We start from the raw sequence: 25,731 nt of genomic DNA on the forward strand, positions 1-25,731 counted from the left end.
TTACATTATCTGACATTTCCCTATCCAGTTTTCCTCCCAATACATTAACCAGTTACAATAAATTAAGAAAATGCTCCTGAAGGAAAGATAGAAGTTGAGAAAAGTTCTACAGTTGTTCAAGTAAGCCTAGACACTGAAGAGTCTTGGTTCTTCAAATAGATAAGAATCACAGTCTCCTACAAAGGAATTAATCAAAGATGACCTTTCCAATTGTCCCTGCTTGAGAAAACCCAAGGCAATGTTTTGTAGAAGAGGATGAAATAACTACCAGCACAATCAAGCTAGCTGAGATAATAATAGAATAATTTAGATCAGAAGTGACTTCCAAAGGTTTCCAGTTCCATCGTCAAAAAATAGGGTCAATTCAGATCATGGTAACTATCTCAAAAAATGCAGATTTTACAAACTTCCTGAGCAGTCTGTTCCAGTGTTCTAACTACCTTCATAACAAATATTTATTTTCTTATATTGAATCAGAATTCCTGTTTTCCAGTTTATATCCATTGCCTCTCATGCTTCCTCCAGACACATCTGAGCAGTCTAGATCTATCTTAGCTTTCTCAAGGCTGAGTAGACCCAGCTCTCTCATCATGTTATGTGCTGCAGCTCCTAATCAATTTGGTGGCTCTTTACTGAGTTATTCAAGATGGTACAAGTGTGGCATAAATCATGATCTTGCTCAGAAACTGAAAGTAAAAAGACTAAATTAGTGTCAAATTAGATAGAAAAGAATCAGGTTTAAAAAGATGAGGAAACTCAGTGTAAATAAGATCAACATTTCACAAAGGCTGTGTTGAGCAATACCTTGAATGTCTCAAAAAGTGTTGGGTAGAGAGATTGGGGGTCTGATGCTGCTTGTTAACCCACACTTCAAAGGCTCTCAAATGGAACAGGGACTCACCTCTACTAATTCGAATAATAGCAGGCCACTCCAAGTTCAAAGGCACCTGCTGAGATTCCTAGTGTATGGCTGTCTCTCACCTTTGCAGCAGCTCAGGTAATGTCACCTTTAAGCAGATCAATGAAGTTATTTCTAAACACCCAAGTTTTAAAAGAACTCACCATCTGCAGTTGCTGTTTTCTCATCTTGTGGGTTTCTAGAGCCAAGCCAGTAAGATTTCTGCACAGGGAAATACCAAGGCTGTGGTAGCCCATAGTCCCCTAAAACAAAAGTAAGTAGGTAAAGTGCACTTCATAATCCCATTTCTCAGTAGGCATGAATACAATTAAACTAAATCTGAGTATAATTATATACACCTGCAGTCCTACTGTGCATATCAGAAGGTCAAACCATCCACCAAGTACCTGACAGAACAGATTTTGTTTATAGATATTTTTTTAATTTTGGGTAGCAGTAAAATATTAAGAAAATATGTGATGTGATTTGCCTTACCTTGCTTAAGTACAATATAGTTGAATTACAGAATGAAGCTACTCCCTGAATCCTTACCAACCAGGAGGCAGCTGACTGCTTAAGTGGGATCCCAGCCTCACTTAGTGATTTTCTTTTAAAGCCACTTAGCGCTTGAGGGTTGACATGAGTGAAAAGCGTTTTGTATTTACACTTATTATCCTGGGGCTAGATTCACAAGTCACAATGGGAAAAGACACTCTGACTGTTATTTCAGCACACAGCCTTTTAGGAAAAGTGACAACACAGTAATCGTCTTCTTAAGTAAAAATGGGCTTTTTTTGTCACAGGTTAATTCAGTTTGGATAAGAGAAAGTACAATAACATTACCAGTTCTTGTCAGGCCAGATCAGAGTTACAGCGAGTCAACACTGCTTTCCTGGATCATACTGATTTATAGAATGCAAGAATTTGAGCTGCTATGTTTAAAACTGGCATCCCTGAGAACCCAGATGTTATTATCCTTGTGCTATTTATTCAAAATAAGCAAATGGAGTTTGTAATACTCACTGAAAGATGGTCAGTTTTTCTTAATTGAAAACCACTTTTTATGAAAGTGTCTGCCTATTTCTGAATTAACAAACATTATCTGTATTTCAGGCAACCACTTATACCCCTATTAATGCACACAAATGCTCTGTCTTCATCTACAAACAGTTTGCCTTGCACTTGCTATGGACTGGATTATATCCCTCTGAAACTGGTGGCTAAAACGACAGATTCTTATTCAGGATGAATGCAAAACCCAAGTGATATTTGTTATGGAGCAGAATACTCAAATAGCCAAAGCACCATTGTGCCAATGGGTGGTTAGCTGCAGAACACACTTGAACAGGAACAGAACCATATGGCTCAAAGGATTATCCAGGGAACTGGATATGACACAAAGGATTATCCATAGTAACCTCAAAGACTACAGCATTGATTTGGTAGGTCTGCACGTGTGTGACAGAGAAACACCATGAGAAATTCTACAGAAACAGAGGAGCAGAAAGCCAATCAGATACTCAGAGCAAATATTGGGAGGATGGGAAGTTACTAACTAGAAGCCCTGAAAGGTGTTACTTTCGTGTAAAGTGCTGACAGAAAAAAAACCAATTTGTATCTATGAACAAAGAAACTGCTGTTGTTTAATTTCTGCTGTGTTCATGGAAATAGTACATTGTCTACTCTTTAAATAAACAGAGTTGCAGAAAAGGAAAAGGAAAAAAACATCCATCTGCCAAGAACACATTTTGGAACTGCAGTTTGCATGCAGGAGTAATTAATGAAAAGAAACCTCACTTGCTGGGTACAGCATAAGAGTTTACATTTATTACACTGTAACAATATTCAATATGAAGTAAGATAACCATTTAAGCTAGAAGGACAAATCATTTTGTCACAAAGAAAGTTCCAGAATTTTGTAACTGATAACAAAAAAAATCCTCTTGTGAACTCACACCAGAACCATGATTCCCCTTTAGAAATAAAATAAATCTGCACATGAACTTTCATAACTGCTTGGGACAAAGTATGTGTCTTAGGAAATAGTACCATCCTTTAAGAAACATTTTGCCTAAGGTGGTCATAATATATATGTGAACGAGAACTGTTACTTCTATATTTTTAAAAATTTAAAGAAATCTCATTAGAAATGGTTGAAATTTCTCAAAAGAAAACATATACACAGTTTGGATTTTACAGATGATATTTTTCTAGATTTATTTTCTATTTAAATTATAAAATGTGACCAGAAATTGCATCCTCCTTTTTACTCTTTCTTCCTTTTTCATTCTTTTCAGGAATAAAATAGGAGAAAGAAAAAAGAAAGAGAGAAAAGTGGAAGACTTAATAAACCAGTGGTGCTAAAGTGGATAAGATTCATGGTCTACAACACCCTGTTTTTACAGTGAATTACGCAGACACTGATTAGATTAACAGTTTACAACAACTACCGCCACTTCATATGGATAAGAAATGGACATACCTGGAAAAACGTTATCAAGATACCAAGAAAGTATTCCATAGAAAAAAGCATCAAAAAGCATCATGTTAATGGAAAAAAGAAAACTATAATCATCTCCTTCCAAGGGACTGGTTCTGATGTTACCCCACTGTAGGCCAAGACCTTGTTCTTCATAGCGTGACAAGTATTCTGTACCGAAACCAAAAGCTACTTGAGAAAGCAAACTCTGGAATAAAGGAAAAATTACATTCAACTCAGACAGGGGGACATCTTGTAATAAAAAAAAAAAAAAGACAACCTTTAGGGACTGGACTTCAAAACTTAATAATGCCTAACAAATGACATGGGAAAAGTTGTTTCACTTTTATATTGGCCTGTAATGTTTAATTCTCTGAATGGAAGCAATTCTAAGTAGTTTTTAGCCACAATAGACTGAATTCAACCTTGGCTGTGCTTTCTTTAACTACTAGTCAACCTTCACAGATTGGGGTTTTTTTTCATTAATGTCTCTGTTCAGAAAATACTACAGATGCATCTAGAAGTTTGCAGCGTACAACTTTGCCTATTTTGGAGGAAAAAAATATTTCCTGAGTGTACGGGGAAGGGCCACTATGAGTAACAAGTCAGAAAGTACACCAGATGCTCAGGATAAGGAAAACCACAACCATTCCTTCCCCTGTCATGTCTGTTAGCTGGTTCTCACACAACAAACTAATAAACCAGTAGAGTATCTACATATTATCTTCAATGTTGCATTGCAAAAATAGAGGAAGAAGAGATATAGTGCTGTTTCACAGGACTTGTAGTTCAGCCAGGAATGCCAGACCTCAGGAAAACGAGGGATCCCAATAGCAACTCTCAGTGAGGCATTATCATAGTGTGCTACATAAAGAATATTTGGTTTTTAGCAATATATTTGCTGTCCTTAAAATTTTAACATTTTACTTCAGGCCCCCTAAACATGCACACCCTGCCTTTATCATCCCTGGTAAGAAAGTTGATTAATAGCCATATTTACACTTAGGTAGAGCTTTCAAAGTGTTCTGTTTTCTTTCTTCCTTTTTCTATAGATTTCCTAGTGCAAGGGGAGAAGACAGTTCTTTTATCTGTGTTGTTAGAACGCTCAGTAAAGATGGGGAGACTGGCCTCAAACACCCTTCCCATTTCATTGAGCAACAAAAAATTAGTCTGAATAATTTTGTAAGATCACAGTTCCATTTCAAAAAACAACAAGAAGTTTCCAGCTCCTCTGACTTGTTATGTATCTTAGCTAAAATGGAAGAGAATCAACAAGGAAGCACTGTGTGGAGAACGTCTACAACTACTTAGATGAAAAGTATTTCTCAGAGCTTTGGCACTCGAGTTCAAATCCTAACTCTACGGTCAGGTAAAGAAAGAACGTGTACCTGAGGTCTTCTCATCCTTAGATATTTTGGTGTTAACTAGGTTATAGCACATGAGAAAGATAACTGTCCCCATTTTGTGAATTGCCTTCATATTTACTAAGCATATCAGAAGTTAAATTTGCTTTGACTTCTAAGGGGTGTTCAAAACAATTTAAACAGTATGTTAATTTCCTAGCATTCAAAAAGCAAAATAAAATTTTATTGGATTTTCTGAAAACCATGAAGATATCTCTTACACTAGGCCTGCTAAAGGCTTATGCACTTACAATCCTTAATTATTTTAGAGAGATTTAGAGGTCTCCCTCTCCAAGTCACAAAAGCAGAGAGGAAGAGGTGTGCAATATTTTGTAATTCACATATGCACCATGAGAAGGGGAGCAAAGACAACACAGAACCAGTGAAAGGCTTACTGCTAGGATCTTCAGATTGACGGTCACGCGGTCTTGCCAGACAAAGCAGATGATGTGGGGCAGGTACAAGGTGAAGTAGATGACTCCACTGCAGGCAGCTGCCAGATTTGCTTTGGAGAAGAAGGTGCTGAACAAGAAACACTGCATTATGGTGGCTGTGGTGAATGTCAGTAGGAATAGAAAGAAGAGAAGTGGATTGCTATAATGCAGTACTTTTCCACGCTGTAAGCAAAAGGAAAACAAAAATTTAGAAGTATTGCTGCTTCCTGAACTGGCAGAAAAGGTCAGAATTGTCATTGACATATAACATGTAATGAGTAATAAACCAGTCCTTCTTACCTAATATGACTTCTAACTCTCCCAGGTAGTATTTTCAACCATGGAGGTCATTACAATCACAAATCCTTCATCTAACTTTATCCCTGTTCCTGAATTGTGACTTCAGGTTAGTACAATAGGTTGTGGAGTTTATATTCCTATTCAATGACTGAATTAAAATCATAACTGATTGAAAATAGACATTGTGTCCCTGTCTTAATAAGTAAACGATTCCAAGCAAGATGTGCCTGCCTGGAAACTCATACATTTTAAATAAAAGTATTAAAGTTAATAATAAAGTTTCATTGATCTCTTCTCATCCTCTCCTCAATCCACTTGCTCTACATGCAGAAAAGACAATGTAAGGAAGTGTGACAAAACATCTTTAAAAAGCCAACAACAAAACCACAGGAAATTATAAAGCTTCTGCACCTAAATGATATTCAAACTCCAGAAGGGTATCACAGCTGAGGAAGCCAAGTGAAGTTTCTCAGAGATCCTTGTGTGCTAACTGACCCACTGGGTGAACTTTTATCAGTCTTTCTTCATTAGAGCTTTTGTAGATGCTTGCTCTCAAGAAGAGCATGAACTGCTGCCAATTATCTATTTACTCCTAAAAAAACAATGTTGAGATCTATTTATTAGGTCAACTTACATAAGGCTAAAATAGGTCTTTAAGGCTATAAATAGGCCTCAACGTTGTTGCAACATCCCACGGAGCCTCACAGACTGACTTCTCTATCAATAGTGATGCAATGTCTCATAAGGATGTATTTACAGAGGTCCCTTACATGGGCATAGTGAAATCTCGGAAAGGAAGTGAATTACAGGTAAAGCACATTCCTCTCTGATATTAATTCCCTCCTGATTTTTAATTAAACCAGTGTAGCAAATAAATTAATCTCTCTATACACCCAAGCTGTAATGGAACCACCAGGAACTAGAACAACACACCAGGGAATAAGACAAAGTAGAGTGAACCCTAATTGTGCATTTATACCAATATCAGTTCCCCACATCAGAAAAGATGCAAGGGCATTCTTCCTTATCAAAATGTTACAGATTTATATAATCAAATATAGCAGCAAGCTCTAAATATAGAGCTTGATTCTCAGGTAAATGAGATAAGAGATAGTCCTCAGAGACAACATCCAAACTATCCTGAAAATTTACAAAATTACGGTAATCCTGAGCCACCAAAACAAAAGGCAGGTTGATTTTTTTTATGTTTTCCTGAAAGTTGTGTTCTTGCAGTCTCTTTTTCCACTGAAATAGTGGCACAATTTCTAAGCAGGCAAGGATTGGATATTATACATAAATCACATATAGTGAGTTACAAGATTAAAATTCTTCAAATTACTATCTCTCTGATTTAAAGCAATGATTACTATTTATTGGGAGATGTGCATCTGCCTATAGAAAATACAATATACAGAGAAATCAGCCTGATGGATTGTTCTATGAGGAATCTCACAATTAATCTTTACTAGTGAACTTATCGTTCTGTCTCTGTCAAGTGCTGATGCCATTATGAGGTCTGCTTAGAAGAATGTGGCGGTTACGTGCCCTGATCTGAACAGGCCATCACTACTCCCATCTCCCTGTCAATGGCTACTCTTCTTTCTCAACAGCAAACTGATATCAGCAGTGCAAACACAACAGTGAGTTTGAGAGAAGCAATCCTTACCATAATCAGTACTGTGAGGAGGAATGTGCTCCCAGTCATCATGAGAAAGCTGTCTAGGAACCAAGTGCACCAAATCACCCCATTAGTTATACCCCTGTTCTTCATAGCCTCTTTCAGACGCATCTCCTTCTCCAGCACTATACTCTTTACAATCATGGACACTGAATATATCCAAGCTAGCACCATGAAGATGGGGAAGGTGCGGTTCAGGGTGATCATGAAGCTACCAAAGCAAGAAGGAAGAAATAAATTAAATTTTGGTAAAACAGAGAAATATTGAGATGAAAAGCAAAAGGAGTGGGGAAGAATGCATTCACTAAATATGGAACCGAAAATTCTCAGTCTAAACATCAGTAACATGTCACTAGTGAACTTCTCCAGCATCCTAAATATTAATGAACTAATGGTTGCTGCATTCCCATGAGACAGATAAATGTTATTTCTATTTTACAAAGAAGTTCTGAGGGTTATTGATGGCTACAAAATATGTGGTTGTTCATGAAAATACAGCTCTCTTCACAGTGAATTCCCATAATGCTTTTACTATTATCTACAAAGAATATTTTAAGACATATGCTAATGTTAACAATTTAGGAGTATCACTGTCTTTTTATGCTCCTAAAATTCACTGGCAAAAGAATTAAACAAATTAACCACTAACAGCACCTGAGGTTGCCAGCAAGGCTGCTGAAATTCATACAAACTGTGACTCAGGGTATTGGATCTAGCTGAGATGGAGTTAATTTTCCCCATAGCAGCCCTCACAGTGCTGGGCTTTGCATTGGTAGCTAGAAAGGTGTTGATAACACATCAGCATTTTGGCTACTGCTGAACAGTACTGGCACAGCATCAACACCAAGAACACCAAGGCTCTTTACTAATAAGCCTTATCTTGACCCACAAGTTGTTTTCCATCTTCATTTCTTCCCTTGCTTAAGGAAGGGAGTGATAGAGCAGCTTGGTGGGCACCTGGCATCCAGTCAAGGTCAATTCACCACAGTCCTTCTTGGCACCCAGCACGGGGTGAGACAGCAGCAGTTTTACATAAGCATGCTACAGTTATAGTAGTTATTAAGTAGCAAGGTCCTGTGCAGGACACAGAGTTTGTCAGCTGCACTGCTTATCTCTTTATTTTGCTGAGTCTGGGAACATGTTAACACAACAAATGTCTCTGTTGCTTCGCCCTGGCATTGATGGCCTTTTGCTGTGCTGGAGGAGTTATCTTGTGAAGAAGATGAGAGAATACATCTCCCTCTCCCTAGCTGTGACTGATGTGGATGGTTTTATTATTCAGGCTTCCAGGGTCCTTTTCCATCCTTATGTGAGGTGTTTAATTACTATTACTAATTAACACTGCCAGTATATTATGGGGTTTGTGGAATCCTGTGTTGTCTTGGTGTATGAGAAGCAAATTCTGTGTGAGGGGATAATGAAATGTGCCCTGGCAGGGCAGGGCAGTGAGCAGCGGGTCCCTGGGTGGCAGAGCATATGGAAGGATTTGGGTGGTTCCTAGTGTGGTTATCACTTCCATACCTTGGGACTTCACACCTGAACAGGCAACCAAACCTAGCAAAGTGACACATCACCTGATGGAAGGGTGCCTGCCCACCCCACTGAAAACCAGCAGCTTCTTGCCCAGTACCGGAGCCTGGCCTGTGCCCACAGAGCCAGAGTTCAGTACTCTCAGACTCACAGTTGAGGCAGGGACCCAAACTGCATCTGAGGACACAATGGCTGAGACAGGGACCCAAACAGCAACTACAGGAATTGCCCCAGTAGCGAAAAAGAAAAGGTGGATAAGGAGAACAACAGGTCCATATCATTGACTAGACAAGGGGAAAGAAGAAGAGGGAGAAGAGGGAGAGGGAGAAGGAGAAGGAAAGGGAGAGTCTGATCAAGAAGACAGCCCTTAACAAAGAAATTGAAGAAAGGAGTGAGAGAATTTAAACAGGAAAAAGAAATTACCCAGTGAGATTTTGGGGTGAAAAAGCTGAAAACATTTTCTGTGAATTCAGCATCGCAATTTTTCAATGAATTTGCCCTAAAACAAAATGGAGTTGATTCTTTAAAGGCCAAGAGCTCAGAGTTGCTAAAAATTGGATGTTGTCTGGATGCAACAAAGGCCAAGATTGGGATTAGGGGTAGAATCTTGGCAAAGGTGGCTTCTGGAGTTTGGGTTATGACAGGATAAGGAAAAAAATCAAATTTATAAAGTTACGTCTCAGTTATTGCTCTTGTATATACACTTTAGGACTAGGATTAATTCTGGTGCTTGAGAGTCTTAAAGCATCCAGCAATCCAAGCATTCAACAGAATTAAGACAAACTACTTTTACTCACACATCATCCACAAAACACGGATATGGCATTTGCTGCAGATAAATTCCCAATGGCACTTCAGTAGTGGTCTGGGTCTTTATAATCCCATGCTCAATCATGTCTTGGAGATACGCAAAACCTCCCCATATATAACGTAAATCATCCACAGGATCAGCTCTTGGACCAGGATCCCAGTACCTCAAAAGAAATTTCACATGGAAATCATTCTGCACTGCATTACATAGTAACTATTAACAAAAACAGTTGGATTTCACTTATGTATCTAATGCAGGTTCTAATATCCTTATGTCTCATATTCATGTTATGGCAAGTAAGAACTGAGAAGCAACCATCACTCACCTGTCTTTGATTTTGTTTGTTTTCTCCACTGCATCTATGTCCATCCGGATCTTGTATGTCACATGTGGTGGGAGATTGCTGGTTGTAGGTTCTAGGTCTGGAAAAACCACACCAGCCCAGAATTTGTTTTCCTCCAGTAGATAAAGGGCTTGATGAGTCAGTTGAGTTTCATCAAGATAACCTTCAAATTTATCCAAGGTCAAGCACTACAAATAATTACAGAGAGAATAGATTAGTAAGAGGTATACATTAAAGCAAACATGAGTGCTTGAAAATAGAAAAGGGAGGTAGGTTCATCTGAAGTAGTTGCCATTTTCAGCTTTAAAAGTTTATGGTGAAACTATTAAAAGTTGACTTTCCCTCCCCATCCTTAGTCTAAATCTTATAACAAATCCAAAACACCCAGCATTATCAAGATAAGCTCAGAAACATAATTCTTCCTAAAAGGAAAATAAACCAAAAACCTGTACTTTTCAGGTTTAGCATTGTTGTGGTCACTGTGAGCGGATGGAATAATTTTGAAAGTAGCTTATTTCTGATATTTAAGGATTGCTTCCTCCAAGCTCAAGATATTTCCATCCTGATAAGAAATGAAGTAATGGTGGCCACAAAAGCAGGAGCTGCTGTTGCAATTTAAGCATGACAGGGCAAATTTAGACATACCTGTACAAAATGTATAGCTAGCATTATGTTCCACATTAATTAGATAGATTGAAATAATTTTAAAAAATATATTTAAGCCACTGTAATCATCCAGACATGGACACATGAACTCTGCCACTTGGACTGTGCTTGGAAGATTCCCTCAAAAAGGCAAATATCTGAATTGGAAAGGCTAAGAGGTCCTGGTATCAGGAACCGTTTCCACAGTCCTCATCCAGGAGATAAAATTAACTCAGCTATAAAATAAATCTGGCCACGAGAACTCTTTAGCAGTCCATTTGAAACAAAACATTAACCTTTTTCAAGTTTTTGCTGTAGTCTTTGAGGTTACTATAACAGTATTCTCAGCTGCACCACAGCTTGCAGCAGAAATTTGGAGTCTCCAAAGATAATTGCTGGCAGCACACCTCTCCTCATTGCATACTATAGTAAGGAGTAGGCTGTCCCTGAAAGGGAGCTATTTGTTCCCATTGTGTTTGGCATGGTGGGAAAACATTCTCAAATGCTAACAACTCAGTGTAAACAGCAGACTTAAAGAATAAGCTCATTACAAAGAATGCTAGGACACAAAGATCTATTACCAGGTACAGTAACTGCCCTGATATTGTGGATGTTCCAGCACTGACCTGCTGGGAGCGATATATTTCACTCAGTTTGAGTAAGAAATAATTCTGCTAACATGATGCAAAAAGATCACTAAAAAAAAAAACAACCAGCAGAGCTTTGTGCAAAACCTTTATTGTTCCCTCTTGCAATAGCTGTAGGAAGGCAGATACACTCTCAGTTCCTGTCTTATCACAAGGGATGAATGGTCTTTTAGCCCGAACCAGATTGAAGTTAGGTTTAGTCCTGTTGGCTATAACTAGTACCAATCTTCACTGTGAGCTTGAGCTCAGCTTATTTATTCATTAAATAATAACTAAATATTTACTTTTCTTTCAGAGATGCTTGTAAGATGTAACTGATCTCTATAAAGACCCTGACTCTCATATGGTAAGTGCTGAGTTCCCAAGTATTAAGCCCTCTAAAAAAATATAACCTTTTTCACATTGGACATAGCTTGATGAATTTATCAGTAAGCTGGATTACTCTGGTTACTATACCAGAGTAACCTCTCATTCAAAGTATCTTCACAATGCCTTGATATTTTAATCTACATCTTTAGCATTTTTTATTTACGTAATTAAACTTCACTCACTTTCTGCACTGTGGCTCTCAAAAATCCTCAGAGGGCATCACTGAAAACAACATATTAGAGTAGAGGGGTACAGATTCCAGGAAAGAGAGACAGACATCTTGTCAGAAGTGGCTACAGAAGAAGCGGAAACTCCCTCATTAACTTCAATGGAATTTTGGTCTGGTGCTTAAAAACCTGAAGGGTGACTTACCAAAGAACTATTCCTTTCTCTGGTCCTGATCTTGCTGAAATTAGTGGCCTGTTGATTATTAGTACTTACAAAACAATACTTCCTTGAGGTTTTACATTCATCTTCTGCCTCTCAGCATTGAAGTGCGTTCAGACATTCAAGCAACATTTTGAATATAGCATTAAAGATCATCAAATTGAACTTCTTTTCATAATGATAAGTATTGATGTTCTTGTACCACTGTATTATTTAAAACATACATTTTAATAATGAGATTAAATTTGAAACAAATGAAGATGTCTTATGATTTCAACATTCCTGTCTGTTACCACAGACCCCAGTACTGCCTAACCAGGTTTAAGATATCCTCTACAAGTATTCCCAGTGGGGGTGGGGCTGATCTTACCTCCAAATACTGACTGAGCAAACGCAGAACTTGGTCTGCAGCACTGAAGATGTTCCGCCAGTCAAAGTCTGCCATTCCCTTCTCGCGGCTCCTTGGAGAACCATTGTGGAGAAAGTTGATTATGTGTTCAGCGGTTAAGCCTTCAGCACCCAGCTGGCTGTTCAAGAAGTCCCTCACTGTAGGGTGCTTCAGAGAGTCCTGAAGAAACACACCAGGGCAGTTTCACTACAGTGATTGCCTTTCTAGCCCCGTTTAGTTAGAAAGGTTTCCATTTCCATAGCTCTTTTGAGACAGAAACAAGTGTGAAAGGGTATGCTAAGGACTTCATTTTACAAATGGGTAATTGCATAACTGGATGTGAGATTTGAAGAATGCATGAAAAGAAATTTACCCTTGACTATTGCATTGCTTCCTTCTAAGCAAGAGGATATGTTACAAATGTCTAATTCAATATAGAAAAATGAGGGAAAACAGATGTTTTTTCTAGTATGAACTGCTTTATAAACTTTAACTACAGATAGTAATTGCAGTTGACCAAAGTCAAATCTAAGAGATAAGGAAATAAGCAATTTCCCAAAGTAGTAAACTGTTGGCCCAGCAAAAGCATGGTCCTACTGCCCTCTTTGCCTGTACTGAATCCAAGAAAATCAAGTTGTTTGTTCTTGAAGAACATTTTGGAGAGGTGAGGAAGAAGCGGTTGCTGCCTTTATTAAGAAGTCATTAGCCAGACTCTTGACTGCTCAGATCTGAGGTTCAGTCACAGAGATGGTCTAATGCATCTATGACTTGCCTTCAAACCAAGCTCAGTAACCAAGCCTACAGCTTTGAAGGCCACAAATTCCTTGCTGCAAAGGCTGTGCTTCCAGCCAAACCTTTCTAACTAATTGTCTTTTCCACCAGTAAAAATAAAGGATGGTGAAAGGCTGCTCTTACTGAGGATCCCTGCTAAGTTATAACATACACGAATCATGTTCATTTGCAGGCTGTTTTGAAAGAAGTACCACAGCTGAGGTCCTATTTCTTCCCAAGCTTTGGTCAACAGTCTGATGCGTTCCAGTTCCTCAAAAGTGGTGTTTGCCTGATGAAAAAAACAGCAGAAAAGAGTGTTAGAAGTCTAAGGAGATAAACAAACAGAATTTATGATCCATCCAGGATTCAGTGACAGTAAATTACGGGAAACCCATAATTTACAAATGCTGTAGTTTTTACCTTCAAAACTAAATAAAAATGTTAAAATAGCAGAAATGTTAATAATCCTCAGAAAAACAACCTGTAAAATCCAACCAGAATCAAAGTCACTTAGGATAAAATTATGTTGTATATGTAATGGAAAAAACAAGTGCACATTAATCCTAGTTAACTTTAATTCCTTTAAATACTCAGATTTTAGGTAGAATTATTTATTCCTTTCTTTTTCCCCTGGATTATTTCTCTCCATGAAGAACTAAAAAGAAAGGTGATGTGGGTAGATGAATGAATGGGAGGCAATTGCAGAAGACAGGTACTCCCGTAGTTAAGATACTAGTTAAGAGCTGAAATGCTGGGCTGCTGTAAATCTGATGTTCTCCTGTGTGAATTATAAGCAGCAGTTCGGTGCCTTGTATAGATGAGAGTAAGTGAATTGCTGGTTATGAGGTGGCCAAAATCTAGGTCACATGTGACCTTGATTTAACTGCTCAGATTCATTTCACCCAACTGCAAGCATTTCACTGAAGAGTCCAGGCTCCATCCTATTTTCATTAAGTGAATATTATTTATCATTTCAACAAATATAATACTAAACTATAATGTTGTTACTGGTTTGCAGTCTCTCAGTGTTAGGTCTCAATGAGTCTGTCCAAGCCTCACAGCTGCCCCATTTAAATATTTACTGGCACAGAGCTGTTCATTTTCCTACCTCAGTAAAATAAATATAAATATTACTATTTTTACTACTGTAAATATGGAATCATGCCAACAAAAGGCTGTTTGAGTGAGCTGGAAAAACCATGTAGCATGGACCAAGATGGGATGAGTCAGTGAACTGTCCTTCCTCTGACTGCCATCAGAAAAAAAGGATTTCTGAGAAGAAAATCTGATTAGACTGAGGTAGCTGGGTCACTGTTTTTCAAAAGGTGTTTTAGGATGCAATTTTTTAGAAATACACACTTTCACATTTCAAAACTTCTTACATTTTTTAGGATTTGCCGTACAGAAGGTGAATCAGGAGCAAAGAGAATTTTTCCCATCAGCAGGGGCTTCACAGCACTCCAGGCTATTTTGGTTAAAGGGTTTGATTCCAAGTTCTGGATCAATGCATTACAAAAGGGTGCTAAAGACAGAAAGAAACACAGTCTTTATGTAACCTTACTCAAATCCTACTATATATAACATCCTGCCGGGCTTTTTATTGGCAATACAGACAGTTTAAAGCATTTTGAATCTGAATGGGTTAAAGCACATTCTGCAATGTAGAAGTACAACATCTGAATAGATAGAAAAGACTATTAAGTAGCTGTTGGAGTTGTAAAGTACACACAATGGAAATTGGAAGGCAAACATAAATAACCATTTGAAAGTTGCTGTCATTTATATGGTATTTCAAATGGAAGGAAACCAGACAGTTCAAAACTCAATGAGCAATTTGGATCTTTAATTGTTTGACTTCTAATGACTTAGCTCCTTTGTATTGTAGTTGATACTGATACAAAGTGGATCCAGCAGGCTTGGATGTTGAACTCTGGAACAGTTCGGATTTGGATCCTACAATAATTTAGAATTAAACATTTTAGTGTAAATATTTTTATCTTACTCCTGCACTATGAAGTAATTAGTTTACTTGGATAACATGCAATTATTTTGTTCTTCAGTGAAGAAATGAAGTACCCGGTCTTTACAGGTCTTTTGAAGGTTCAGACAAAAGTAGAGCCAAGTATCAACACAAACAGGGAAAGGCAGGAGTCTCTCTATAAGCAAAGTGCTCATCTGTACTTCATGACTGTGCAACATATGTATCACAGCAGAAGGGACACAGAAATATACTGCCAGTTGTAACATGGATGGTAGTACAGAAAAAATTGCTGGTGAGCTCAGTGTAGAGAAAAACTAAATGGCAAATGGAAAAGGACATAGTAAAAAGATAAAATAACAAAAGGTAAAAAAACTGGTTCATCTTTGCATTCTCTCTTATCACTGTAGCAAGAAGTGAGGAAATCAAAGCTGAAATATTTTCTATGTAAAATGTAATCATGCTGTAGAATATTTTTGCTACAAAATATATGTACTTCTATGCAGGAAGAAACAGCCACCCTGCATCAAATGGAGTATTATTTAAAAAGAGAGATTTTTAAATTCCTGTGCTCCAGGCCATCAAACAAGTTAAAAGATAAAAATTGAATTTAGAAAAAATATTTTGGAGAAAAGTAGTTCCAGAATGCAGCATTGTCTTTTCCTAAATCTTCTTCAGAGGTATCTTTTTCTTAGTTGTATCAGTAGCATAAACTAGAAGATAAAGTAGAGGGACTGTCTTTAATTACGATGATGACTATATTTATGCCTCCATATTAAAAGCAAATGCATATTTCTGGGCTTCTCTCCTTCCAGCTATGAAGTAAGTATGAAGTAAAATCATTTCATCTCTCTCTAATTTCCTGAATCAACTGCTTAAAAATGTTATTTTATAAAAGGAACAGTGGTACTCTAACGAAAGTTGCACCTGTCTACAGTCTCTTAATGGTATGGTGGAAAAACTTACTGGTTGTATTATCATAAAGATAACTGGATTTCTTCCTTGATGAGTCAATCCCCAGGAAAGCTTTGTAGTTGTTATCTTCATACCAGTTGAAGGAAAGCACTCTGGATCCACCTCCTTCTGGGTAGCCACAGAAAAGATCCGACAGGGAACTCAACAACTGGCCTAAGGATTCTGGCCTTCCGGCTTGTAGCAATGGTTGCAGGACCATCAAAAGGTCCTGAACACTTGGCTTCCTGGCCAGCTGCAGTAAGACAAGACTTTGTTAATTGCAACCCTCAAAGGAGGTTAATTATCTGCTGAGGTCCCAGTTGTGCCCAGACAGTGAAGCACAGATGCAGTCAGAACCACATCCTTTTATCTCCTCTGTCCTGGTCACTGGCATCATATTCAGTTTTTGTTCTTTCATATCTTTTCTGAAGAAAAGAGTATACTTCATAATTGCCAATGCTTATGTCTACATTTATTCTGTAATAAGAGAATGATTTTTTAAGGAATCAGCTCTTCCAAACAAATCTCTTTTCCTTCTGGTAAAGCAGGTAACTGGAACATAAAAAGAACAAAGGAAAACAAGGACTATGTGCTATGCAGAAAAGTCATCTATTATTAGACCGCTTACCTTTTGCACCGCGTGGGAGACATTAGACAGCACCCTCCCCCAGGCCCTCAGGTCAGCACCTGGTGAGTTTCTGTCCAACACAGTGGGAAGCTGTGAATACATAAGAAATACAGATGAGTTTTGTTTAGTTTCTACATGACAACAGCCATTACAGTAAGAAGAAGATCCAGATGGCATCTCTTTAGCTCAAATACTTTGAGTTATTTGGAACAGTATCTTGTGGGGCCACAAATCCAGTACCCATGTGCAGACTCACACAGTAGCCTGTGTGTTTTTTCTGATACAAGGCTGAAAAAATCATAGTCCACTAAAAATATAGCTTGGGATTTGTTTTGCTCATTTAAGCCCAATATACCAAAAGGTGAAAAAACAGAGGAGGAACGCAGGAACTGGGATTTCTGAGAATTTGCTTCTCACAGAGGCTACTCTTCCAGTGAGATCTACAGACTCTCAGTAACTTCCAAATTTAGCAAAGGTTGTGATACAGAAGTCCCCATTTGCCATGGAGGTAAATAACTTGGAGTACTTTATACTTCAGATATTTGCTGATTTTGGAGACAGTCTAGTCCTCACTGTCAGACCTGACAGAAACCATTGCTTTCCCAGCTCCTGCAGACTGACCAAATTGCCTTTCCAGCAGAAGTTAACACTTTAGGTATTAATGGTTTAAAAGAAACAGGTGACAACATGGTGTGCTTGTCATATACCACTTTGTTTGCATCACTGCATCCTTCTTTATCGGCTGTCTAAAGAATCACATATGCATTTGGAGATAGCACTTTTGAGGCTTTCTCAGGCATATATATTTCTTCTGCTATTACAAAAAAAAATATAAGGCTGGACTTGCAGACAGCTAGACTGTAATGTTTATGAGACAAGCCCCTAAAAAGCCTTCCCCAAAACTGCCCAGCTATATACCCTACTGATTGCCTGCCATTCCCTTCAGTCAGTAGGTGGTTAAGAAAGCAGAGGACAGCTGCACTGTGTAGGGACCTGGCAGGGAGTCACAGAGGCAAGAAAGAGTTTTTATGGAAAGCTTATGTTAGCATGTTCTGATCTGTCACTTGCACTTCTGGCAGGAACTATACACATACAGTGCTTAAAAATATACTTTTCTTGTCCCCTAAGGGGAAACAGTCTCTGCAATACAGGGTTCTTGAAGCACTTGCCATAACCTGGCCTTTTTGAAACTGTGAGGAACAGGTATTGTAAAAACCTGTAAAATAGCTGGATAGCATAGTGTGCATACTCACATAAAGCTATCTTAGAAGTACTGTAGCATTAATTCTCTGCTACTTCTGCAAGAATCAAATTTATGAAAATATAAGAGTATATTTTTAGAAATGGAAAACAGTAGCTTTAAGAAGCTCACCACAGATTCTTATCAGGATTGGTAAAATTACATGGGCACAATGACTGACCTTCAGTGCTACAATAATCAGTGACTTGCTGGTGTGTCAATTAAAGCTTCTGGCATATTCTGTTCTCAGTTCTGAGCAACTCAGAGCTGAATAAAATCCATGTTAAATTAATGATGATGCTACACTGCTGTGGTAGAAAAGTCCAATCAATACTTCCTATGTAACTTTAGCAGTTGTTTATATATCCTGCCTGGTTCTATACGGCAAACTGACAATATATTGGTTTCATGACCCTAAATTACAAGCTGAAAAACAGCAAATTAAATTCAGTGTTGAAAAAGGAAAAGCATGATCATAGAGAAAACAGACATGAAAGATGTATACACAGTGATGGACTCTAAGTTCACTATCATAAGGCAAGAGACCCTGGAGTCTTTATGAATAGTGGCCTGAAGGCACCACATCAGTGTGCAGAATATAAATGAAATATCAGAAAAATATCAGGAAAAGAATACAGAAGTAAAGGAAGAAAAAAACCCCACACCAATATCCCATTATATATATATATATACATATATACAATTTATATGTTATTATATATTTAAAGTAAATATATCAATATTTATTTATATATATAAAATGGCATAATATCTCCATAGTAAACCAAGTTTGCAGATGTGGTTATAACACAAAGAAGGGCAATGAAAATGAACAGAGGTGAGGAAAAGCTTCAGTAGAGCGATGAAAGCCAGTACAACTTCCCAGTTTGTTTCACCTCTTTTTACTGAAAAAGCTCACATGGCTATGTCAACTCAAGCTGCATCACGGCTTTGACTGCAGCATAAAATTCTGTCACGCTGGATGGAACAAAGATAGAATGGGTTGTACGGGGTATTTTCAGAACCCTCAGCAATGTCCCTTGGTCTTGCTATACACTGTTTTGCTACACAGATGGAAAGACCAGATAAGTTCCACACAAACTTTGATTTTAAGATTGCATTTCAGTCTCTTAGTTCTGCTCTACTGTGAATTTCATCTGTTTCATCCCAAAGCATACTCAGAACTGCCTAGTGTCCTGCTGATGGTAGGTTAATTATCCCACATCCATATCCTTACATTTGCAGGGGTAAATAAACAAAGACCACTTGGAAAATCGGTGACATATTACCAAAAGTTCTTGAAGGGCAGCGAAATATCAACCAAAATAAATTACAACATAAGGCAGGATGATTATGTTAATACTTACCAGTTGAAATAACTTAAAGAAATCAACATTTGCATACAAGGCATCTTCCACTCTCTGTAGACTTTCCTGGGACAAAGCACACATGGCCTTGTGTACAGAAGGGAGACCTCTTCGGCTGCTGAAGATAATAAAGCGGTCCAGGAGCACCTCACTGCAAGCAATGTCCTTCAGAGTCAAGTTAGGGACACCATAGGCAAACTGCAACCAAAACCAATGTTTCATTTACTGTTGTGAAACCTTCATGCTCCTCAGAAACAATTATAACTTATCACAAGCGGGCACCTTGATACCAGTCCCTGCTAATATTTTAATGAACGGTAGAAAGATGTGGTCAGCTGGAGCATCAACTCTTGAATCACTTCCACTTGATATTATGCTAGATCACCTCGCCTTCAGTCACATTTTTCCTTCTCTCATTAGTGATTCTTCCTTCCATTACAAAAGTTCTTGTGAGTTGTCTTCCCTTCCTCTGTCATCTAAGCACACATGAAGTCATGCCACCCATTCTTGTGGCTAAGGAGGGAGAGCTACAGCTTGCTTGAAATTATTTTCCCAGTACTAACCAATGGTGCTACCTCACTACCGTTTGTGTTTAGGTTGGTTATGTCTTTGCTGTCAATTGTGTAAAAAAAAAAAAAGGGCCAATTCCACTGAATCTCAAGCTTGATTTCCCTCAGCATTTTATTTCATAGAGATGACTATTCCACCGCAATGCTTCCTCACAGCCATTATTCATTGTCACTGTGCACAGCATACAGCCAGGATTTACAAAGCCATTTTACATTAAATCACACACATCTACTGATTACCACTTCTAATATAAACATGGAACAGAAAAAGCTCCAATTTTTATCTTTAGTGTTCAACCACTGGCAACAGATTAGTTTATAGTTAAACGAATGTAAATGCAGAATAACTCCACAGAAATCAGATATACTTGGGATTTACACTGTTGTTATGGAATGCTCTTGGTAGTCTACTAAAATAAGTTCCACTTATTTTATAATGGACAGAATATATGGCAATATAATAAAAGTAGCACTGGAAATTACTCCTGAGCTAATGTTCCCATCCTGTCTCCATCTCCTTTCACAGCACAAATTTTAAGGAAAAAAGCTCAGAACACTTTGATGGTTTTAAATGCCTACTGTGTTTGAGACAAACACAGACCTTCAGACAAATGAGAACTATGCACTGACACAATATCATTAGGCTAAATGAATTTAATAAGCTGCATGGAAAGAGATATTGTCAAAATCTACCCAGAATATAATTTTCTTTAGAAAAACAATCTGCTGAGCATTCCAATCTCTAAGACATATGGATCAAAACAAACATACCACACCCATACCAGGTCAGACATAAGCACATATTTGTTTCTTATTTAAGCAAATTAGAAAGTTCATCTAAGAGATTCTGAACATTATCAAAATTTTCTATCTGCAAATGTCCTATAGTTAGCAGCTGAGACTTGTTTGGTGGTGCCTGTAAAGAGAATATTTAAACACACAAAGGAATGGGAAAAAAATTCAGTTGCTTTGGAGAGTAGGTTCAAGCTTGAGGAGTTATTCATTAAGTGCTTTATCTGTCAGAAGCTATCACAAAAGTGCAAGTGTGGCTGTGGAAAGTCAGCATCCAGAATAGAAAAGGCGGAGAGGTCTAGTACAACATTATATTTTGTCTGCCATGACTGCCCTGAGTTCCAGCTTATGGAGCTGCAGTTGGGGAAAAAAAAAAAAAAAGAAAACAAGAAAGACATCTGAGTTACACACAGATTATGTATTGGAATTATGATGCAAAAAAGGGATGTGGATTTCTAGCAAAAGTGTCTGAGAGGCACTATCATCACTGCAGCTATACTCACATAAAGGCATTGTTAACATGAGAGAGAGCCTGGAGAGAGACAGAATGCAAAAGAGGGAATGCAGCTGACAGATACAGTTTGTCTTGCTAAAAACCTTCAAAACCAAACACTCCTGCCCTCCCTCAAACTGGAACATTTGAATTTGAATTAACTGAATTTATGCCAGTGAAAGAATTTGCTTATTTGTTCAGTCTCTTATGTCCTGGGGCCGTGTGTGATAAGAAGGGCATTTTTCAGCCATATATGCCTCATCATGCAGGGTGAATTGCAATGAAACGGGGCTGCACATGGAGGCAGCCCGGGAGCCTTGCTTTGACTTGTGAAATGAGGAAACAGTGACATCAACATCATTGAGAAGGATAAACATATTAAAAAAAAAAGGTTATTTACAAACTGTAACTGCATTTCAAGAATGTTCACGAACAGATGGGATTAGAAAAACATCAAACCTCCGCCCTTCCAATTTTTCCGGTAGGGTGGGCTGCTGCCAATCTTTCCTGAACTTATTGTGTTTTAACATCAGTCTCTTATCCTTATCTTAGAATGACTCAAAAAAGCAGGCCCTCAGAGGGAAACTTCAATACTTTTTTTTTTAATCAATGTGTCACTGTTTGGCCAAAGCTGGCAAGATGAAGTCCAAATTATTTTTTCAGCTAGTTGGCTGTTTGATCAGGTTTAGCTTTCAGCTCTGTGTGTCATTTCCTGACTCCCAGGCGGCTCAGACCTAGATCTGCAGCCAGCTGTTGGCAACAGTCAGGCTTTTGTAAACAAGTTGCTTTCAGTTTGATCAGCTCTGTGCCATCAGAGCAAGGGGGAAAGCGTGTACAGCAATATGCAAGCAAACAGAGGGCAGAGCAGCACAAAGAACTAGAGATGAACCATCATGGTTGAGGATTAAGACAACCATAGATCTAGAGTGTAGTTACAGCTCTGCAACTTCTACCTCAACCATACATAAGTCCAGCCCAAGAAACTTGCCTATCAAGGTCCCTACAGGTACTAAGCAATATGTCTCCCACAAGAAACAAAGCGTTCAATTCCCATTGAAAATAATTCCCTTGTCATCTCTTGAAAATTATGAGATTAGTTTTTCTGTATCAGTTTCCCCTGGAGGAATTATTCACAGCACTTTCTTCCCTCAGCTGTAAATCAGCTCTGGTGAGATGATGTTGTATCCCTGAGATTACTGCTATCAAGAAAACTGTATGGAGGACAGCAAAAGTGGTATTTAACTCGAGATCTCCTCCAGCTTCCTCTCTAACCAATGTTCAGATTTCTTTAATTTCCAGCATAAAGAGAACTACATCTCTTTCTGCATCAGCATAGAAAATACAGCAGAAGGACATCAGCAGGTTTCAATCATACTTTCAGTCCTGCATACACTTGCAAGCAGAGGTTTTAACAGTAGATGAATGAATGCCACTGGGGAGCTAATAGAAACTAATACAGCAGCACTCAGTTCTCCTGACACAGCAGATCTCTGGTGAAGAAAAGGTTAGGGACAAAAAGGGAAAGAGAAGCCCAGCAGGATATCTGTATATATTCTTCTTGTCACAAGCAGCAAGGAAGCAAATTTTCACCATCTCAGCTGATATGGAGGTGTGAAAATAAGTAGGATGTATCAATTGACACTGGCTTTGGTATGATCTTGTGGTATTGCTTCATGATAAAGTGAGGAGAGGGGCAGGCTTCCCCGGTATTCATCAAGAATACAGCAGATAAGTAATCTGACTACTGGTCACACCAGCTGGAATTTGTGATGCAAAAAAGGAAGTGCATGCAAGTGCATGAATGCCCTCCCTCTTTCTGGCCACACACAGTTCCAGCATTTGTGTTTTATGTGGCAGTGAAAAAGACAAATTGTTATTTGTCTCAGCCTCAGTTATTCACTTGCTTCCACCCACACACTACGGCACTGTAGAAATTGTTTCAGAACTCCGATTCAGCAACATTCATTCATTAATACAGCATTCCTCACAGAGCTCCCAGCCACCAGTACATGCAGAGGCAGAAACAGCCTGGACTTGGTCAAACGGTCCTCTGCTTTGCTGCTTCAGGAGGGATTTGACTTGCAGTTTTCACTCTGAATTTTCTGAGCAGATCTATTATTCAATCAGAACCTATGAAAGTGGATCTGTTTCTCCACTGGCACCTATTCATGATGTGAGACAATGCCAAAAAGCCACCATATTAAGCTGTTGACATTTGGGCAGAGAATTTAAATAATAAATTAAAAACCTCCAAAAATTCTCTCTGGCTATTCATCAGGACTACTGTCTCAAAAGGATTCCTCATGCTTTTGAGTCAAGTCTTCAGTCATGGGAATGGATGCATTGCATGGCAGTATCGTTTCTTGATGCTCATTATTTGGAAGGAACAATAGCACTGAACAAATATGTACATTTAATGCATATTCAAAATGCTTTTAAAAAGCTAAAACAAACATCTCTTCTTCTAGATTCACAAAAAACAGAGGGAGAAGTTGTACAAACAACCCATAAGACATTAGGTGCTCTGAGCCCAAGGCTCTCACTGAGGCTACTTCGCACATCCAACTCATAAGATTCTTTCCTCACAGATAACAACTTGGTAACTGTTAAACTCTACCCACCTGTTCAGGGCGTACTTGAGCATTAATAAGCTGGAAAACAACAAAATCGGAGAGGCCAACATTTTCCAGCAAGAAGGAGGTGAGGGTCTCCCCATCTTTCAAAATGTCTAGAATTCGTATTCCTCTTCCTGGATGAAGAAAGAAATCCACAGATTAGTGAGACACCAAACAAAGGAAGTTAAAGAAAACTCATACTCAAACCTGCAAAAAGAATGTACTTTGGTTCTTATACTTAGTAGTGACTAACAGGGTCTAAAATTATTCTTGCAATTCAAAATCAGTTTAATCCTTTGTTGAGGAATGATAATCAGAAAATGCTGAGTGTTCTGACTTGGCATATCTGATCTCTCAAAGGTATTTCAGACTAGAGCCACAGCAATGGGTGCACTGAAAGTAGCCTTGACTGCATTTGAAAGTGTCTGCCTTTTTTCGATGCAATGTTTTATTTTAAATGTTCAGATTCAAGTATGCTGTTGCTGTTAGTGTCCTTCCTTCTAGGCCTTGTGTAAATACACTGTCAACTAATTTTAGCTAGTTAACCTTATTCTCTAGCATTGCAGAAGTGACCACTGAGAATCTTCCACAAGAAAAAACTCAGTTTCCTTGGAAAAGCATAAATTGTAGTTTCTGCTTCATATTAAACTAGATGAGCAACTACTAAACTAAAAGCTGGCAAATCTTCAGGCAAACCAATGAGACTATCCACTGTTAAATTAGACACATATAAGAGGCCACCAAATTTCCCTAATCCTGCCTATAACAATATTCAAAATACTGCTGCTCATAAAGTTAAACAGTGCCAATCTTTTTTAACTTTTCTATGTTACAAATCATACCAATGGGAATTCTTCCTCAGTATGCTCCAAGAGAAAGCTTGGGAAGTTAATGCTGCTCGTGTCCATTGACTACTACAGCCTTTTTAAAAGGTAGTTCACACAGCATCAAGAAACTCTGGTAAAGAAAGCTTGAAAAGCACTAGTTCTAGCCTTCAGGCAATTGAAACTGCCAGGAACAGCACATATCCTACAGACATGGGGAATGTAGCTTTAGACATCTCCACATAAACATGCACAAATGTGCTGCTGGGGGCCTCCATTCTGTGAGTTAAGCAGAGTCTTATCAGAGTTTGCCAACTAACTTCCACAATTCCATCTGCAATAAGCATATTCTGGCCTAGGGCTGTAGGGGTTGAGCAGGACTTCTTCAATTGTTCCTCTATGCACTTATTCAAGCAGTAAACACTGAAAACAATAGTAGGCGTCTGTCCCTCATATTCTCACTGATGCCTTTCCTGGCACCCAGGCATCACAGAGGAAAAAACACACTACAAGAACACATCAAATGTGTCAGTGCAAGGGGAGAATGGGACAAGGAAGGAGGACTCAAGAGTTAGGTCTGGTTTAAGGAATCAGCAAAAGGAGCAATCTCAACTCTGACATTTGCTAAATGGCAAAGGATTTGAGAATGGGACATATCAATTCTCAAAGCCAGTCCAGTTTTATGCCTTTAGTTTTAGGGGTATCTTTTCAAATTCTGTACTTTAAGTCCAAATATTATTTTAAAAAAATTATTATTATACCATTTCCTATTTTCCCCCAAGACTGTGTTTTGAGTTTGGAAGGTTGTTTTAAATAAAAATTAATGCAGTCAACTTGCTTTTTCAGTTTTATGTTTTTAATGCCTTCTCTTTCAAAACACATCATCAAAACAAGGGGAAAGTGTTTCTTTCTTCACTGTTCCAAACCTGTTTTAGGTAACACTTCTAACAATGTACCTCTAAGCACTTCTCCGGGTTATGCTTCTAGTATATGTTCAGGCATGTTCCCAGCTTTCCATTCCCCTGCATCTTCCATGACGCTTTCTTACTGCTTCTACCTCTACTGTAATAATTAATAATGAAATCTCTTCAGCCACATGTTTTACTTGGGGTGGTGAGAAATCCAAACTTTTGGTTTTCGAGTTTTGTCTACTGTTACTTAAGGACAATTGTAGAATGGAGTTGACTG

The 25,731-nt window shown here is 38.3% G+C and overlaps 1 protein-coding gene across 11 annotated transcripts in view; it reads right to left on the reverse strand.

The window, feature by feature from the left end:
* The window catches only part of ABCA4 (ATP binding cassette subfamily A member 4), a 72,894-nt gene that overhangs the window by 32,373 nt on the left and 14,790 nt on the right, over positions 1-25,731 (reverse strand). For 10 of the 11 annotated variants that reach the window (XM_051798975.1, XM_051798994.1, XM_051798963.1 and 7 more), the window contains 13 exons: positions 23,726-23,853; positions 19,251-19,448; positions 16,644-16,733; positions 16,028-16,268; positions 14,466-14,605; positions 13,256-13,372; positions 12,295-12,492; positions 9,859-10,064; positions 9,520-9,696; positions 7,181-7,403; positions 5,176-5,397; positions 3,381-3,585; positions 1,063-1,161 (listed from right to left, as the gene is read on the reverse strand). In XM_051798975.1, coding sequence (XP_051654935.1) covers positions 1,063-1,161; positions 3,381-3,585; positions 5,176-5,397; positions 7,181-7,403; positions 9,520-9,696; positions 9,859-10,064; positions 12,295-12,492; positions 13,256-13,372; positions 14,466-14,605; positions 16,028-16,268; positions 16,644-16,733; positions 19,251-19,448; positions 23,726-23,853 — 2,244 coding nt within the window. Of the gene's footprint in view, positions 1-1,062; positions 1,162-3,380; positions 3,586-5,175; positions 5,398-7,180; positions 7,404-9,519; positions 9,697-9,858; positions 10,065-12,294; positions 12,493-13,255; positions 13,373-14,465; positions 14,606-16,027; positions 16,269-16,643; positions 16,734-19,250; positions 19,449-23,725; positions 23,854-25,731 lie in introns of those variants that run through there. The other variant, XM_051799024.1, reaches the window with a different exon arrangement.

This window comes from Manacus candei, unplaced genomic scaffold (assembly GCF_025592945.1).
Source record: "Manacus candei isolate 608988 ecotype Guabito, Panama unplaced genomic scaffold, ASM2559294v1 h1tg000005l, whole genome shotgun sequence".
In the NCBI taxonomy this organism is placed as follows: Eukaryota; Metazoa; Chordata; class Aves; order Passeriformes; family Pipridae; genus Manacus; species Manacus candei.